This window comes from Coturnix japonica, chromosome 14 (assembly GCF_054131305.1).
Source record: "Coturnix japonica strain WE chromosome 14, WE-NBRP24, whole genome shotgun sequence".
Taxonomy (NCBI): domain Eukaryota; kingdom Metazoa; phylum Chordata; class Aves; order Galliformes; family Phasianidae; genus Coturnix; species Coturnix japonica.
This window is the reverse complement of record NC_140676.1, coordinates 8,220,480-8,238,427: the sequence shown is the minus strand read 5'-3', so window position 1 is coordinate 8,238,427 and position 17,948 is coordinate 8,220,480. Positions and strand designations below refer to the sequence as shown.

The following is a 17,948-nucleotide window of genomic DNA, read 5'->3' as shown; positions in this document are numbered from 1 at the left end:
CATTAGGGTTTACAATTTAAGAAGAACCTCTAATAATAGGTTGCCTGCTCCATGCAAAGTTTTTCATGCCTACCTAGACGTGACTGATCTATTCCACTGTGGCCATGCAGTGTGAGCGCAGACCTGTGATCTTAGTGTGCATCCTTTCACAGCTCCACAGCTTTGCTTCTTCCTGGATTTTTTTTCCTCTTCACTTACCCTGGAGTCCTAGATGTTCACCATGTGTTCTTTTTTGATCCTAATCTTATCCCAGGTGACTCTCCTTCACATTTTCTATAGGCATTGTTTCCCACATCTGAGGGGTTTCTCCAGCTGCTTCTTGCTGGTCATATAATCATTACTAATCACAGAATTATTAAGGTAGGTAAAGACCACTGAGGTCATAAACCAAGCATCCTTTTTGTAAAAGAAAAATAACAAAAACATAACCAAGTGCCTTACCAAATCCTATCTCCCAAACCAACCACATGACTTGGTTTGCATAACCTAAGGGAAGTGTGGAAGTGTGTTCTGTGTAATCTGTGCTTATGAAACAAAGTCCATGTGTGGATGTGTTCTATAAGAAGAAAAGAATTCCAAGTAATAACAAACTTATACTAAAGTCTGTGTGCATTTAAAGAAACATATAAGAGTTTTGTATATCTGGCTGCAAAAGAAAAATCCATCCGACTAGAATGCACATTTTTTATATCAAGGAAAGATATTTTCATATATAATAGTGTATTTTCTTTACAGAAACAATTGCATTTGAACACGTATACCTAAAGGAGTAACTCTGTATAGAACAAACATTACTATAATAAAACAACATTGAAACACTATGTATAGAACAAACATTTAATAATAAAACAACATTGAAACACTAACGATGCTTAAAACCATTAAACAGCTCTTGGGTCATGGATGGGTGTCGAAGGGGAGGTTCCTCACATGGATACAAGAAGTGCAGTGAGGAGCACAGTAAAGTCTGGAGTTTGCTTGTAAGTGCTACCAACTCCAACATCTTCAGAGAGGCTTCAACTTCAAATGCATCGCTAAAGCCATCTTCAACTTTCTTCTCTGGGCCAAGGGGATTTGCCGGGGTGTCAAGTCCATACTCGTATATTGGATCGCACATAGAGCTGTCGTAGAAATCCCAGTATGAATCAGGGTCATTGGCACTTCAACCCTGCAAGTCAGTTAAAATAATTTGCTAGGAAGGTCGCCATCTCCTGGCTGATTGGCATCTGAAAAATTGTCTTCCCTGAGCATGGGAGCATTGGGTCAGCACCATAAGACAGTAAGAGGCGGACAATGCCGATGTGATCATTTAGTACTGCATCGTGGATTGGTCCAATTCCACTCTCTGCGATGCAGTTCACATGAGCCCCGTTCTGAAGGAGAAATCGTGCAATGTTCAGCCAGCCACTGGAACAGGCCTCGTGCAGGGCACAGTAACCCGAGTCGTCGTGGTGGTGAATGTCACAGACATTGTTTTTCACGCAATACCGAACGACTGTCTCACAGCCCAGGTACGCTGCCCGCTGCAGCAGGGTCTCACCTGCGTTCTTGTTAACACGGATGGAGCGAGCCTCGTATGGCATTCGCCGGCGGGGCCTGGGCCTGGGCGCCTTCTGCGTGGCAGGCTGGGGGGTTAGCTGTGAGGTGGGCTGCTGCAGCCTCTTGCGCGGCTTCTGCTTGTAGGCATTGGCAAGCAAGGTGCTGTGGTGCAAAGTGGACTCTTCTTTTTTCATCACTTTCCTTGGTACAGCGACCGTATCTTTGGTGCTTTCAGTGTCAGAGGAGTCATCCTCTGTCAAGTATGGCCTTTTTCTTGTTCCCTGCTCATCCAAATGTTTTCTTTTACGTTTACGCTTCCGTGGTGGTTTCTCACAGTTGTCAGGTTTCTGCGGCGGAGATTCATGTTCAGAACTCTCCTCTTCGCCTGTGTTCAGCCTGTTCATCTTTTGGCTTGCTTTAATTTTCTCCTGTTTGGCAGCAAGACTTGGGTGATGGAATGCAGCTCGACTCGGCTTGTTGGGCAGATAAGCCTTCTGGTCTAGAGCCAAACGTTGCCAAATGTAGCCCTTAAAATCTCTGTGCTGAATCACTTGTTGTACGTTGTGCTTCGTAGACTGCCTGCTACTCTCAGCAGCAGCAAAGCCAACTTTTGGTCAGCGCTCTTCACTTTTAGAGCCCTATAAAAGCGGGAGCTCTGGGAAGAAGTGCTCGATCCTTTCGGTGGGCTTGTAGCCACGGCCGGAACCCTCTTGTGACTTCAGAATCTTGTCGCCAGTGGCAACCTTGTTCATCTTTCCACCCACGCCCAGGAGCTTTAACTGCCCTAACTGCTCATGTCTTTTCTAGCCCAAGTAAGACTTTTGCATTAGGGTTTACAATTTAAGAAGAACCTCTAATAATAGGTTGTTGCTTCTTCCCGAATAAATGATGAGATATCTCTCTGGTTTGGATTTTTTTATCTTTTGGGTTTTGTTTTTTTTTTTTTGTAATTTACACATGGTTCAGTGCAATATCTCAGCCCTCCTCTGTCTAATAAGAGGCTTATGATTTCCTTGGTACAGTCCCTTCTCATTTAATTTTAGTTTTATTCTCTTGTCATCCAAGCTTGAAGTGCAATATGAAGTCCCAGCTTCCAGTCCATCCTCTTATTACAGTTGTCTTTCTATGCTTCTGTGTCTTATTTTCATTGATAACAAGAGAATACGTGCAGCTGTGTTTTAGAACCTGCAAATGGTGGATATGCCAAAAGTAGCTTGGGCAAGATACTTCTACTACTGATTCCTACATTGCGCTTATGATTTTTGCTTTAATGATTCCTGTCAGAGACTTTGGTTGAGAATGTGTTGAAAAATAAATACAAAAAAATAAAAGAGAATTCTAAACTCGACATTCAGGTACAGTGCTCACCTCTGGGGCTCTCATGCACTCCAGTCACTTCCTTCTTTAATGCATATCTCTGTGTATACAGATATACATGTATGTGTTTCGGGTTCCCTGTCTTTCTTGCCTTGTGTCTGAGGTAGCCATGTTGCAGAATTTTAGGAGCTAAGAAGTCACATGGCTACATTAGCAAAATACCAAAGTAGAACTAAAGGCATTTGAATGTGTGTTCTTTTAATCTTGTAGTTCTCTGTAAAATCCCAGGCACTGATATTCAATGGGAAAACCTCCATTATGTTATAGGTTTGCTGAAAGTTAAAGAAAAAATGCTTAAAATTTTCCATCTGGATACATAACTACGAATGGATTTGGACTTTTTTAGGAACAGACCAACAGATCATTTCTTGTTCTTCCTTGTGTGCAGTGTCCTTGATCCAATGAAGTCCTTAAGCACAAGTTTAACTCTGAGCACATCACAGTCCTATTGACTTGAGAAGATTGCCTGATCTGCTTAGATCTAGGCACATGCTGAAGTATTTCACTTCGGTGACTATCCCAGTTAGTTTGTGTGGCTATCTTTGGGTAGACTGTGAGATCTGCTGTTTCAGCACCAAGCAGATTTTATCTGTTGGAGTAAAAGAAAGCCTTTCTATTCAGCTTTTCCCACGGTTGTTCACTTAAAACTTGTTATGAAAAGCATCTGGCTTTGACTCCTGCCAGCACTATCGTTGAACTCAGCAGGCCTTTAGATTGCACTGGCCTGACATTTGCTAAGTTCTTAGCACTGAATGACAAAACCATTCATCAATTGGTCAGTACTCTTCTCATAAAGAACAATCTCATCTGGGATGAGAGAAAAATGAAAGACGTATTCCATTATTCAATCGTTTGGAACTCCAGATAGCATTGTGTATTATGTTATAACCACATGTATGTTTTTTAGTGGTGTTTTACTTGTGTGTATGCGGACACATTTTAGAGCTAAATGCAAACATTTCATTTGTGTTGTGCTCATTTGTAGGTTTATTCCTGAACCGTGGTCTCCATGCAGTGCCACATGTGGCAGTGGCATACAGGTGCGGGATGTGAAGTGCCGAATTCTTCTCTCATTTACGCAGACTGAGGTGGAACTGCCTGAGGAGGAATGTGAGGATGTGAAGCCCCCCACAGAACAAGTATGTCACGAGGCACCCTGTGACAGCGATCCGGTCCCCTACACACCAGAACTGTCACATGCTGAAGATGGCAGTGTGATTTATGACTGGGAGTACATTGGTTTTACTCCTTGTTCAGCCACCTGTCTTGGAGGTACTTTTATTATCCTTTTTTCCCCCCTTTCTTTTTAATCCTGACTTACAAGAACTTGGCATTTGAAATTGCCGCGTTTTCTGTTAGGGCATTAACCTGAATTAGTAATGCTGATATGTAGGAAAACAAGGATCTTCAGCTTTTATTATTTTTTTTCCTAGGTTATTAATGAAGTGTTCTTAATGTGTTCAAGCATCAGACTTTATTTGGTTGAGTAAGACGCAAGCAGCTTTTGCTACAGCAGCTTGCTTCAGTCTTGTTGCTACAAGAATCTTGGCTGCCAAGCAGTTGATAGTACCAGTGCGTTTAATGCATCAGTGATGGGCAAAAAAAAATGAACTTTCTTTTCCTGTGAACTGAAAGCTTATCATTTTGGAGGTTAAATTTCTATACTAATTGTTTATCTTCTAAAAATGCTGCGATTTTCTTCAGTATGGATACAAAATTATACTTTCTGTGATTCTGTCACGTAGATAAAATTGTAGTATTATGTATTGCTTTCTGTCTGACTGGCCTGGAGATTGAGGAGGAGTTTGTTTAGGTCTTGGTACACCATATAACTCTATAGGAACTTCATGCCATACATCTGTCTGCAAGTAGTTAAGCACATTCCTTTTTGGATGTAATTGAATCTCTCTGTCGTCTGAAGTACATGTAACTAGACAAGGCTGCTGGTGTTGCTACTACCTACTGTACTTTGGAACTGAACAGGGAAGTGAGTTATGAAGTGTTAAGTGGAGGCAGTGGAATTATGAACACACCTATGCATGACAGGAACGATGACATCAGTGGGAAGTGAAGACAGTTGTACCCATAGCAGAAATAAAAAATGTAGGAAAGGGGAGAGTGACTACAATTGGAAGTGGAGAGCCCAGTCTAGAGCTCATAGAAAGCAGCCTGCCTTTGTATTATTCACCACGTCAAAACTTGAAGATGGAAGTTGGGAGGGATGCCCCTGAACACTATCAGCAGGATGGTAAGTGACTGACAAGTGCCTTCTTTATCATTTAGCACTGATTATACTGATTCATAGGGATAGCAGCATGTGCAGTCACAAAAGGTGATGTATCCATATCTTCCACTGCCTTCAGTAGACATGATGATCAGCACAAGTATCATCCAAGTATGTATGTATTAAAAATGGCATGATAGCAACAGCTACTGTCTCTGTTTCCTCATTTTGGGGGAATTGTTTTTAGAGGTATGGAGTCATGTTCTAAAGCAGAAACAGGGCTTTTCTTACTACTAAATTTGTGGGTTCTTTTCAGCTCTCAACAGATTTTTGCAACGCAAAATTATTTCATTGCCATCTTAAATGTATTTTATGGCTCTTTAGCCAGAGTCTTTCTCAGAGATGTTCCAGAACCCTCCCCCCCACACCCCCCCTTGTTGAGATCAGTTGAAGCTCAGCTGGAATCATTTCTGATCTTTGCCTGTCATTACATGTGCACATCTGCATTGTTAGTGTCCTCACATGTGAGTTTGTCCATGCAAAAGCATTTACATAACAAATTGCATTTGTTACGTAGACTAAAGGTAATTTGTGTGTAGACTAAAGGTAATTTAAGGAGAATTTCCTGAAGACAATAGATTCACTTGCCAGCACAAAGGAGCTTCAGAATGACTGGTTAACAGAATCACATCTGGCTTTGTTTTGTTCCCGGTGGAGCTGAGTGTGGATTTGGCTGTCGACTTCTGGTCTTCTCATGAATTTGTGAGGTTGCCTGACCCAGAGTTTTCCTGTAGATGCTTATAGTATTCTGTTTGTTTCATGTGAAATAAGAATAAGTCATTATAAAAGTTGGGATGCAAACGTCTTATTGTATTCTCAAGGTTTCTGTGGTATTACTTGTACTACGCATAGACATTTTTCTTAGGTCCTGCGCCCAGGAAATGTGGAAAGTTGTCAGGGTGTTTTATCAATGAACAGCTTGAGAACCCTTGTGCTGTTATGCTAGTTAGGTAATAGTAATTTTTTCCTTCTATCAGTTCTGGTCCTCTTGCTGCCTTGGCAAGCACTTTCAAACAGACCGAAAAGTACCTGCCGATAAGTAGTTTTAAGGAAACCAGACATCTCTTCTGTTCCCAGCTTATTGCAGTGTATTAACTAACGATCTCACTATGTCTACTCTTTTTCCATTGTGTAGTTCAAAGGATCAGATCCCTTTCTGCTAAGTTTTATGTTCAGATCTCACTTCAATTAGATGAACTCTTTAGTTACAAAGAAAGGAATGTTATCTAAGTTTGGAATATTCCAGTATAACGTAAATTATATTAGGTACTTTTTCTCTACTATGTATGTGTCTAGCAGTAGCAGTTAAAATAAATTCCTGTGGATTTCTGTGTCCTTGGAACTTCCCTCCCTTCCTTACTACTTGCACCTCTCTGAATGAGGGAAAAGTCTGCAGGGTCTAAAAATAAGCTGCAAGGCTTAGAGCCACTGTTCTAGCAAGGGCTGAATCTCTGTTTCAGTGCTTGTCACTTGCACCTTTTTTTCTTTCTTTCTTCTTTAGATCTTCATACAGACTAGACTTTTAATTTAAATTCTCGTCTGGCCCCTCTCCAAAGCAAATGTAAAAATGCAGATGGTAACATTGTTTTGGGGGCTTTAGAAATAGGGAGAGAGATCAGTCTGCAGCTCATTATCAAACATGATCTTTATTTTCCAGTTTCCTATTCACCAGCTTCTAGAACATAGACAGCATTTGACCATGGTTGTTTAGTATATGTTTCTGCATCAGATCTCTGTGGCTTGTTGTGCAGCATATTGAATGCCATAAATCTTACTGCTTTTGAGGACTGCTACATTTTGTTGGCTGCTATCGCAATTATTTCTTCTTTCATCAATCTTTCCATAAATACTAATAGAAGTTGTCCATGTTAATTTGTCCTGAGGCAGATATCACCTTTAACATCTGTCGGAAACTGTATAATCATTCTGAAACCTGAAGATCTTCAATACCAGAAGAAATCCCAAGGTGAAAATAAGCAAACAGTGTGCTCTGACAACAAAGACAACGAGGAGGATCCTTGTAGTAGAATTTGTAGTAGAATTTGCTTGGTGTTCTGAGGATTTGATCTTATTTTTCAACATCTTTTTGTTTCAATATGGACTTTTCTGGTCCTGATACCAGAGTCCTCAACATAAGCACAACTTTAACTTTCATAATGTTGTCAGTGAGAAGCAATAGTTGTTATTAGAATAAAGAGCATGCCTGGTGGGAATAAAAATTTTGCATGTAAATTGCAATATCTTTTTAGTGCTTTCAATCATTTAATTACAGTATTTCAAAGAGTTTTTCTCCATTTAAAAAATAATCAGCTACTTCCTGGGTGTCTGTTCTGAAAATGCCTTTACAATACATATAGTAGCATAAAAATACCTCTCTCCAAGAGGTAAATTCTGTTAATTTAATGTAATAATTATTATTAATATTTCAGATGCTTCTTAAATTACAGTTCAGGACCCCCAAAGTCATTATATTGGCTTAAAATAGTGAGAATAAAAATAAATACATCAGCATTTCCTTTTTATTTTTCTTCATCTGTAGGTTGTGGCTTTGGAACCTTTAGGGTACAGTCAGGCTGTGTTTTTAGGCTCCTGTCTGGACCATAATGGCTAGAAGTTTGCTATTTGATTTATAAGAAACCTGAGATTCTTAGAAAAGCAATGGATTCAAGCCAAATGTGTAAGAGTTTTAGGAAAAAACAACGATTGTTGTGAGACTCACATTAAGTTGAAAGCATTTTCTGTAAAGTAGTGGGCAGTTTGGTAGCTGGTTACTCCTTTGACTAGTTTCATTGACTACAAAAGCTGTTTACTCTTTTACAGAAGGAGTATACAAAAGCATTGCCAGTGTGAATAGACTTGCAAAGAGGCTTAACTACATGTAGAATATGGAATTTTTCTGAGTTCTTTTGGGTTGATAGTTCAGACTTCTAATTACGAGACTGTCTAATAAAAATAAATATCTTTCCTCTTCAAAGTACAGACTTGAAGACATTCACCCTCTTACACTCACAGCAACTTTCAACCCCCATTTTCTTTTATATTACAAAGTGAAGGCAGAAAGTGTTTTTTTTTCTCCCTAGCATTCTGATCTTTTAACGTGATTTCATACACTGTATATTTCAGTGCACAGAAAAGCTTATAAAAGAATGTAAATGAATGTGGTTTGAATGCTGGGTTAAAATAGAAAATATTCTATTTCACTGAATAGTAGGATAATTACTACAATAGGGCATCATATTACTGTAAAAATACTTAATGCTCCCTGCTGCATACATAATATTTTAGTTAAATTATCTACTATATTTATATTATAAGCCAAGAAAATCATACGCATAAAACTTTGCTTGTTTGAATAATAGATCTTTCCATTTTCCAATTTACATAGAATAAAAAATTCATGCACGACTGAAGTTCCCAACTAACATGAAATTATATTTGAGGAAGAGAAATCAGATTAATTGCTAAGACATCTTGACAGTTAAGTTCAGGCAAATACTGCATCAATTAACTGTAGTTATGTATTGAATAGTGTCCTCAAACTTCAAACTAAGGAACAGGAAGGGAGGTTTTAACAGCTCTGCAGTACCTATTTTGTGCTTACCACATCAAAATGTAGTCCCATCTTCCTTGAAATAAGCCCTCTGTGCAGAGTATCGCTACTGCTGCCCTGTAGTTAAGTGGAATGGAAGACAGACAGCATATCAACATTTTCTTCTGCTAACACAATGAAAGCTAGGTAGGTCATGCTGCAAAGCAGAAGTGCTTTAATGAACTCCAGGTGGCAAGCTGCAGTTACCTGGAATGGCATGGCTTTTGTTCATTTGGCTGACCAATTTAGTTTTTATAACACAGTGATATAAAGTTCCCATGGGGTTACTGATGATTTAGATGGTCTGAAAGGAATTTCTTTTCATTCCCCTCCTTTGTGTAAGATATTAAGAAGATATTACATATCACAACCTGGAACAGAGCAACATCAGCTCTTGAGTATGGTTTCCCACAGGAATGCGGTGAGATCAGCAAAGTTGAAGGTGTGTAGCGTAGTGTAGATTTTGACCTAAAATAGAGATTATAAGGATGCTTGATGTCTGCTTCATTCCTTGTCTGGTAATGTCATTCATAGGCTCATTCTGCCGGAACATAATTTCTAAATCTTTGCTTCTCTCCTGGAGATTGTCAGGTGGGCATTTTGTGTCTAAGTGAGGAGACAGGAATGCTGCTCTTGTTACACAAATGTGTGCTGATCAATTAGACAGAAAACATTTGATTTCCTTCATTGCCAGTATGTCACAAAATAGTAGAGTTCCTGGAAAAAAAAAAAAAAAAAGAAGTTTGTTTTATCTTGCCTGGGCGTTTTCACATCTGCATTATTGCCCTACGATATTTGTTAAAGGCTTATTCTCAGACCTGAGGGTGAAATATGATTTACTCAATGTGTATGTTCTCTGTTAATGTAATTATTGATACTTTGATATAGTAGAAGGGAATAGGTTGTCAATCACATTTGAGGTCAGGCCTTCTGTTCTATAAAAATCTATGGCTTTGTAGACGCAGTCAAAATATTTATATAGCAAGATCTTTCTGAACTAAAAATGAGTCCCATAGGCTATCTAGAGCTCTACTGGAGAGCCTGAAAGAAACTGGAATATGTTATTGTGAAAAATGGCTGCTGGTCTGTACCTGCTAAAGTGTCTGAAATAGCTGAACTGATTCAAGTATCTTGAAGAAGTGCTGTGACCTGAACTGGCTTATATGCTCCACTACTTAAGAATTATAGAGGAATGGCTGGTTTATGAAAAGAATGCTGGTGTTCATTAATGTGTTGCAAAAGACAGAAAGATATGGACCACTGGCATGGACACAAAACTTTATGTCAAAGGTACCAACGAGTTCCTTGAAACCAGAACTAATAATGATCAACGGTGTCAGTAAACCATTCTCGATGTACAACTGACAGAGATGCAGGAGTACTGCAGTAGCCTAGGAGCTTTTGTGTAACAATAGTGATGATATTTAGAGGTAATGTCATAGGTAGCATGGAGCTGTTAGTGAAGGTTTGTGGTTAAAATGCAAGCCCCTTTGAAATCTTAGAAGCTGGTCATAAGAAGAGATATAAAACTTGCTGCTGAAATCAACTTCTTCAGAATTGCTGGGAACAAGTGAAAGATAGGAAGGAAGTGGATTTGAATTCTTTGAACAGTGCCATTTTTTACCTGGAAAACACAAAATGTGAATTTTAGCATTTCAGTGCTTTTCTGTTCTATTTGTTTATGTTCACTGTTATTGCTTACCCAGAAGATCTAAGCAGTAAGAGCTGCAGATCAGAAAGTGCCAAGAATGGTCATGAGAATGGAAAGCTCTGGGCTTGGCCAGATTTGCTGCCTTCAGCAAAACCATCACACCTCTTAGGACCTGTCAGAGCGGTTAAGATAAGTCAGAGTCCCCTGACTACTTTTGCAAACTTTTTGTATGTTTTTAATTACTTTTACTTTTGCAGATCTCTAGCTCATGAAAGTCATGGTAAGTGAGGAGTAATTTGTACCACCATTTTGGCAATTAAACCATTAGTTGGCTTGAGACCATTTTAAACCAAGCAGATACAACATCTGATGGTGCACAGAGCGTTATCTGTTTTCTGATCGTTTTCAGAGATTTAGGATGCCAAGTCAAACCTTTTAAATACCACAGGAGCATAGTGCTACATATAACTGAAAAATATATTTTGAAGTTATAATTCAAAGTTATAAAAGTCAAAATTATATAAACTATCTCAGTGTTCTTTTTGACTGGAGAGGTCGTTTTTAAGCCTATGTCAAAATCAGTGTTTGGAGTTTTTTCACTGAGTGTTACTCAAGAATAAGCTTTACAGAAATGTCTTCTGTGTTCAGTGTTTCATGAGTGTTTTCCTTCCAGGAACACAAGAAGCCATTGCAATGTGTCTGCATGTAGAGACAAAGCAAGCTGTCAATGAAACCCTATGTGACAGTTCCAAAAGACCACCAGCAATGACTCATGCTTGCAATATGAAGCTTTGTCCTCCAAGGTACGCTGTGGTAATGGAATCATATTGAAGCAAAGAAATGGTTAATATGACTTGAATAAACATTGTCTTTCTCATAAGAGAGCCAGATTGCAGGACTGCAGTCTTGCTTTGGGATGATGTTTCCCTCTTTCTGTCCTAAAAAAGGTTTTTGTGTTGTGTTGCTGGGTTTTTGGTTTCAGTTTGTTTTGTTTTGTTGTTTGATCTTCACTTTTTTTCCACTCCACGTTTTTTGATTCACCATCTTCTGAAATAGATTTCTTCTGTGTATATGTTTGCTACGGGTGGAAAAACAGACTTAACTGTTTGAGAAACTGAGAAGCAAAGAATATTTCTACCTTTAATGGATGAAACTTTCTACCCTTAATGGATGAAAAAACAAACAAACAAACAAAAGACAGTGAAATTATGACTTAAAGTTACTCTGAGTTCATGGTTTTTGTATCCGCATACAGTTCTTACAGCTTTGTTACGTTTGTATGGGGATCCCAGGAAAGGAATAAAAGCAATCCAAATACAAGTAAACCCAGCTAGTTTGGTCACTTGCAAGGGCCATATGTGAATCTTTGATATGTGTTGCCTTGTTTATCCAGTGTGGTTGCCTGACATACTGATCTTTTGGCATGTTGTTTCTAAACTGCATTTTTAGGAACATCATCTTGCGAAATGTAGAGAACGAAGATTAATAGGAGCAGAATATGGTATAGAAAACGAATACATAATTTATGTTTTGTAAATGTAAGAAAAGGTCTACTTATGTACTTACATTTATAAATGTGCTTATCAGTGGGTTGCCAACAGGCTGCTTTTTTTTGTTGTTGTTTGTTTTTTTAATGAGAAGCATTCATTTTTCGTGTAAACTACAGAGTCCGGTAAATTTACTTGGACATAAGTCTTTATTACTTTATTGCAAATAACTTCTGTGTTTCTTTATTCCCAGAAAGTTTATAAATCTAGATTATAATTTTGGCTGACAGTCAAAACAAAAGGATGTTTTGGCCATCTATCAATCAATATATCTTCAGTTAATTTTTGCTAAGTTCTTTTAGGGTATGAATTTTCCTTACCTTTTCTCTGAAAAATTGCTCTGCTCTTGGAACAGGTGGCAAACTGGCCCATGGAGACAATGCTCAGCAACTTGTGGAGTTGGGATACAGACAAGAGACGTTTACTGCCAGCAGCCTGGAGGATCTACTGCTGCTGCTGAAGATTGCAAAGACAAAAAGCCTCATTCTTTGCAAGCTTGCAACCAGATTGATTGTCCCCCTGTTTGGCATGTTGAGGAATGGCAACAGGTATGAGTGGGTTAGAGAAGGAGTTGAAATGCAGATGGTGGTCTTCTGTCCAGGTACTTGAAATTCTCTATCCCAAATAATGTGGTAGGTAGCTCCTAACCATTAACATTGAAGTGTTTTAACTACTTTCAATGTAGCAAGTTAATCTAAAGTATAAAAAAAAGTCTTCTCACTACCATGCTATTGAGTACTAAGAGGATGAGGTCGAAAGTACTTTTTAGGAATTCAGAAGGCTAGATATCAGTTAGTGCAGACATCACTTTTCATTTGTCACAGCAAATACAATTATCTGCTTTGGAGAAGTATTAACTGATGTAGGGCACAGTCAAAACTATGCATAAATTTTCTTTAGGGTTTCTACTCCATTGTGGTTATTAATTTAATAGTTAGGTTCTCCTCAATTCTAATGTAGTAGATAAGCGTTATTCTGAAGAATTTTCTATAGTTAGCTTGCTTTTTAGTTGAAAATGAATGTCATTCTTCAAAACAGCGTAATTATGGTGAGTCTTATGGTGTCTTTGTGCTCTTAATGGTGTGATGTATAAGCACAGTTGTATGTGCAGGTGTACATCGTATGGTCTTTTCTTCTCAGTGTTCCCGTACTTGTGGAGGAGGAATTCAGACCCGCAAAGTGTACTGTAAGCAGCTATTGACAGATGGAAGCTTCCTGAAACACTCTGATGACACGTGCCAGGATCCCAAACTGCCAACTACTAAATCATGTGCAAAAGTGGACTGTCCTCCTCAGCTGGTTGTAGGAGAATGGTCCAAGGTGAGCAGCCCCCAACAAGGCTGAACCAAAACCTTCACTTGCAATGTGAACTCTAAAGATACCTGCTTGGGTGAATAGTGGATGATCTGTGCAGGAAGTTCACAGGGTAGCGTAAGGTTTCACGGGACGTATGTCTGGACTAAACTATGTGTAGAGTTGCCTGTAAATGGGCTGTTCACATCCCCCCTGCAGTGCTGTGTTTGAGTTGCTGAGAGAAATGGCTTCTGCAAGTCAAAATTTAATGCAACTCCCTGTTTAAACAGATTTTCAAAAAGGATCTTTAGAAGATGCAACTAAAAGTTTGTGCAGTACAAACTAGAAGAATGGATGGAGAGACTTGACACAGAGTCTTTTGAACGTGCTGAGTTTTTTCTCTTAGATACTGGATTGCATTGCTCTGTTCTCTCTGTGCCTCGACATAAAGAAATGTGGTTATGCTATTTTAAATGTTTCTGAGTTGTTTGCTGGAACAAGTTACCTAGCTAATATTCCTATTGCTTGGAAAAGTGCAGATAACGCAAGGATTCATATGGAGTAGAGAGATTTGTCTCTCAGTTTCAAGTTAGTATACGTGCCATGGGACACAAAGCTTAGTTTGCATCCTTCCTTTCACAGTGCTCAGTAAGCTGTGGTGTTGGAATCCAGAGAAGGAAAATTGCCTGCCAAAACCGAACAGCAAAGGGCCAATATGTTGCAGTAAATGAATCAATGTGTAGTGGTTTGTCTCCTGCACTGCTTGTAAGGTCTTGTCAAATGAGTGCCTGCAACAGTAAGTATGTTACTTTGTGTAGTTTCCTGCTGATTTTGAATGATCTGTTTATACAGTAAAATCTGTATACAGGTTAATTCACACATGTGCCTGTACTTTAATAACTATCATAAACCGAGTGTCATAATTACTAGACCTGTGATAACAGGATTGTTTTAACTTGTTTTCTACAAGTCAGAAATATAGGTCGTGATCTAAAGGAGTGTTTTTTGAACACACTTTCTCGGTATATGCCTCTCACTCTCATACTCAGCTACGCTTGCTCTGATTATTTTTCCTTTATCCTTTACTCAATCTCAGTCACAAAAAAGAGCAAAAAAACAAACAAAAAATTTAAAAAAATAAACACAACACAAAAACACCTGTGAATAGAGTATAAATTATGAAGGACATTAGGAAAAATGATGCAGTTCTTGCTTCTTTTTTTCATGGTGTATTTGTATTAAACTGGTCATTTAGCTTTGCATGGTGGAATTCAAAGCCTGAAACAAATCACCAGTGATAACTTTATATATAATGTCCATCTTTCTTTGTAGAAATGAAAATACCAGTCTATGAGTTTTGCAGGAAGTGGTGACAGCACAAACAGTCCTTGCAAAGTCCAGTGTTTTATTTCTCCCTATAAAATCTTTTTAAGAAAAAGCTGCCTATAGGAACTATCTAATTTGGGCGCAATGTATTTATGATAGTGATGGTAGTTGCACAAATTGCTTATGTGTAACAGCCATGGAAATACCTTGCAAATATAATACATGTTCAATTACATGCATAATTTAGAACAGGGAGTTCTAAATGCAGTTTCCTTAAGCCTGAACTTGGCTTCTCCTTCCTGTATAAAAAAAGAATAGCAGCATACAGGCTTCAGGAGCAGGGAGCTGAACAGAAAGGAAAAGAGCCAATCAGTTTTAGGTTTGGGGAAGACCAAGAGCTTGGTTTTGATCACAGATCACAAAGGTAAACATGTTTTGACTCAATTCATGCAACTATCAAGAAATAACTACTCTATAAATGTTGAGGCTTTGCTTTAAAAGTTCTTCACAAAACAAAATTTAAAAAAAATGAATAATTACTGATTCATACATAATATGAAACTTCTTTTCCTGGCCTGTATTTCAGATTAACGTGCCAAAAACCTGAGGTTCAAAGCTCCACTTAAATAAAGCCCTGTGGACTTTCAGGAATGTCCTTGGCATAAGGTTTAATAAAATATTTTGAGCTGCATATCTATCTGAATTTAATTAATTGTGGATAGTTGAATGACAGTGTAGCTGGTTTGCAAATAGCTTAGCACAGGCTGATATTCAGGTTACATTGTCAGCTTCCACTGCAGTGCCAAGAAAGCAGGACACTGGGTTGCGTGGGGAATATGATTGTACTGAATGGGTACAGATCAAAGTGACAGAAGAAAACTGCTGCTTTTTCCCTTCATCTCCAGAACTGTTTGGATCAAGGGAACCCCTGCAGCTCAGGTCTGCCTGGCAGGTGCTGGATGCACAATGTGAGAGATGGGGAAACTGTGGGATGTAGCCATACCCCTAGCTCTGATCTGGGTTTTGCAGGAGGAAGCAGGGCTGTGGGGCTTTGGATTCAATAAAGATTCATGAGGCATTGCACCTGCAGCTGTAGGTTCAGGCCTCCTTGAATGGGAAGTGAAGAGAAGGCAGGAATGTAGAATGACCAGTGGAGAAGTGGAAAGCTAACATATAATAAAGAGTGAAGCAGAGGCATTAGTGGTGAGTGGTGTGCATACTGTTAAGGCTTCTTGGTTCTCATATGTAGCCTGGATGAGCTCCTTCTTTTTTGTTGTCTCATGACAGTGCTGGGGCTTTTCAGGCTTGATCTTTTACAGTGGGACTGGTAATTGTGTCTGTTCTCTACTTAATATTGGTCCTGTTAAATCAGAACATTCCTGTCTGTGGTCTCTAAGAAAAAGGGAACAACACATGTCTTGCCCTGAGGTCACCAGGGCCTGACACCCAGCTAAAGCTGCACAGGACCACTGGAGGTCAGAGACTCAGATGGATTTGTACCAGGTGATAATGAGGTCCAATGGCTCCAATACAATCTAATGATTAAGTAAGGTTGACCTTGTAGAAAAATCTCTCCCGAACAGTCCATTACCTCAGCAGCTGCAATAGTGGATGTTACTAAGGATCCAGAAATACTTAAATGGCCTTAGATATTTATATGGCTCTATTACATATCTATATGGCCTGCCATCCACAGCTCTGAACTTTATTTCACTCCTAAACTTGATCACAAGGCACCAGTAAAAATGTATACACCCTTTAGTGTTGAACTGCTAATGAGAGTTAGTGGTCTTTCTTTTTTAAAAAAAAAAATGAAATGGATGAGACTTGTTAACATATTTATAACTACACAATGGGTTTAATTCCATGTTGGAACAAGTAGTGTAAACAGAGCACAGCCTGAAGTATTTTGTGTGTTTAAAGTTACACTTACTGTGTCTGTAAGTTGGATTTTGGAAATGAAAGATTTAGTATTGGAACATTTCCCTTAGAATAAATATTTGAGGCCCAATAACTTATTAAAAACAGGTCACTAGCCTAATAATTTTAGTAAACCGAGTGCCTAAAGCAATTTATTTGTTGCAGCATGTGAAACAGTTGAGGGAACTACATATCTGGATAATGAATACTGATATAAAAGCTGTGTAATTATGAAACCATGATATCCCCACTGGTCTGAACTCATTACCCAGAGCATTGAAAATAATCATTTTGTTTTATAAGCACAAGAATGCACTCTAGGGTGTAGTTCATACAGTGTACACACTTATTGAATGCTTGAAACATTCAGCTTTTCACCTATTTCTTCACAGCATATTTGAAGCATATGTATATTAAGAGGCATGCTGTTTTTCAAATATTATTTGTGCGCCATCAATGTGGTTGTCATTTTATTTATGTACCTACCAAGTGAAGTAGTACTAGTGGTTTCAAATTCAAGCACGTTGAGAAGCATTTTGATTTGTGTGTCCATTTCCTAGCTCATCAACTTGATCTGCAGGCTTTGAGTTTTTCTGTCTCATACCGGAAGGCTGAGCAGCAAATACAATTGTACTGCATTCTAGCACCAGTGCTGAGTATTTTCCAGCTCTCCCCACCTGGCCAGTTTCACTGTGCACAGAATGAGCTCAGGGATGTGCACCCTAGCTCCCTTTCTCACATGCCTTGCTTCTCACCTACCTACTGTTTGCTCAGTGAGACTAGTTGTGATCAAAGTGGGGCACAGTAGTTGCCAACGGTGAGTCAGTGCAGAGGTATCTGAAGCATTGCAGTCGTTCTCATGTTTTCTCCAACATGCCTGTCCAGCCACTGCTGGAAAGCCAGAGCCTTCCTGTGGTGGTGGCATTCAGGCAGCTCCTGGGAACCTGTCCACATCTAACTGCCTGCAGAACAACGCAGGAGGAGCTTCGTAATACCCAGCGTCTCTGTATCCTGTCTGCCTGATGCTTTATGTGCTGCTGTCTGCTCATGTTAATTCATCTGATCACTGTATTCAGCTTCTCCAGCTTCTGACTTTTCCCTCTTTCTTCCCCTTCCCTCCCATCATTTTTTGGCACAGCACCACGAACACCTCATCTTTCAACCCAAATAAATTACCTTCAGTCAAGGATTGCAGGGTGGCTCTGCTTGTTGCATGCACTGTGTCTTCATTGACAGTTCCTTTCACCTCCTGTGTCGCTGTTTGGCTTCACTTAGTGAGACAAACCAGCAAGGCCAGCCAACAATTTAAATAGCAGTCCAAGGGAGCCTTGCTCTTCAGATAGATTTTGTTTTATTTAGGTCATTCTGCATTCAACAGCGCTCAAAAGCAGGGAAAGTAATAATGTGCTCAAATATTTTTTT

General features: G+C 39.1%; 1 protein-coding gene across 10 annotated transcripts in view; it reads left to right on the top strand.

Moving 5' to 3' along the window:
• Positions 1-17,948, top strand: part of ADAMTSL3 (ADAMTS like 3) — a 186,763-nt gene that overhangs the window by 141,718 nt on the left and 27,097 nt on the right. For all 10 annotated transcript variants that reach the window (XM_015873010.3, XM_085514963.1, XM_085514964.1 and 7 more), the window contains 5 exons: positions 3,902-4,188; positions 11,114-11,243; positions 12,343-12,535; positions 13,128-13,307; positions 13,923-14,076. In XM_015873010.3, coding sequence (XP_015728496.2) covers positions 3,902-4,188; positions 11,114-11,243; positions 12,343-12,535; positions 13,128-13,307; positions 13,923-14,076 — 944 coding nt within the window. The remainder of the gene's footprint in view (positions 1-3,901; positions 4,189-11,113; positions 11,244-12,342; positions 12,536-13,127; positions 13,308-13,922; positions 14,077-17,948) is intronic.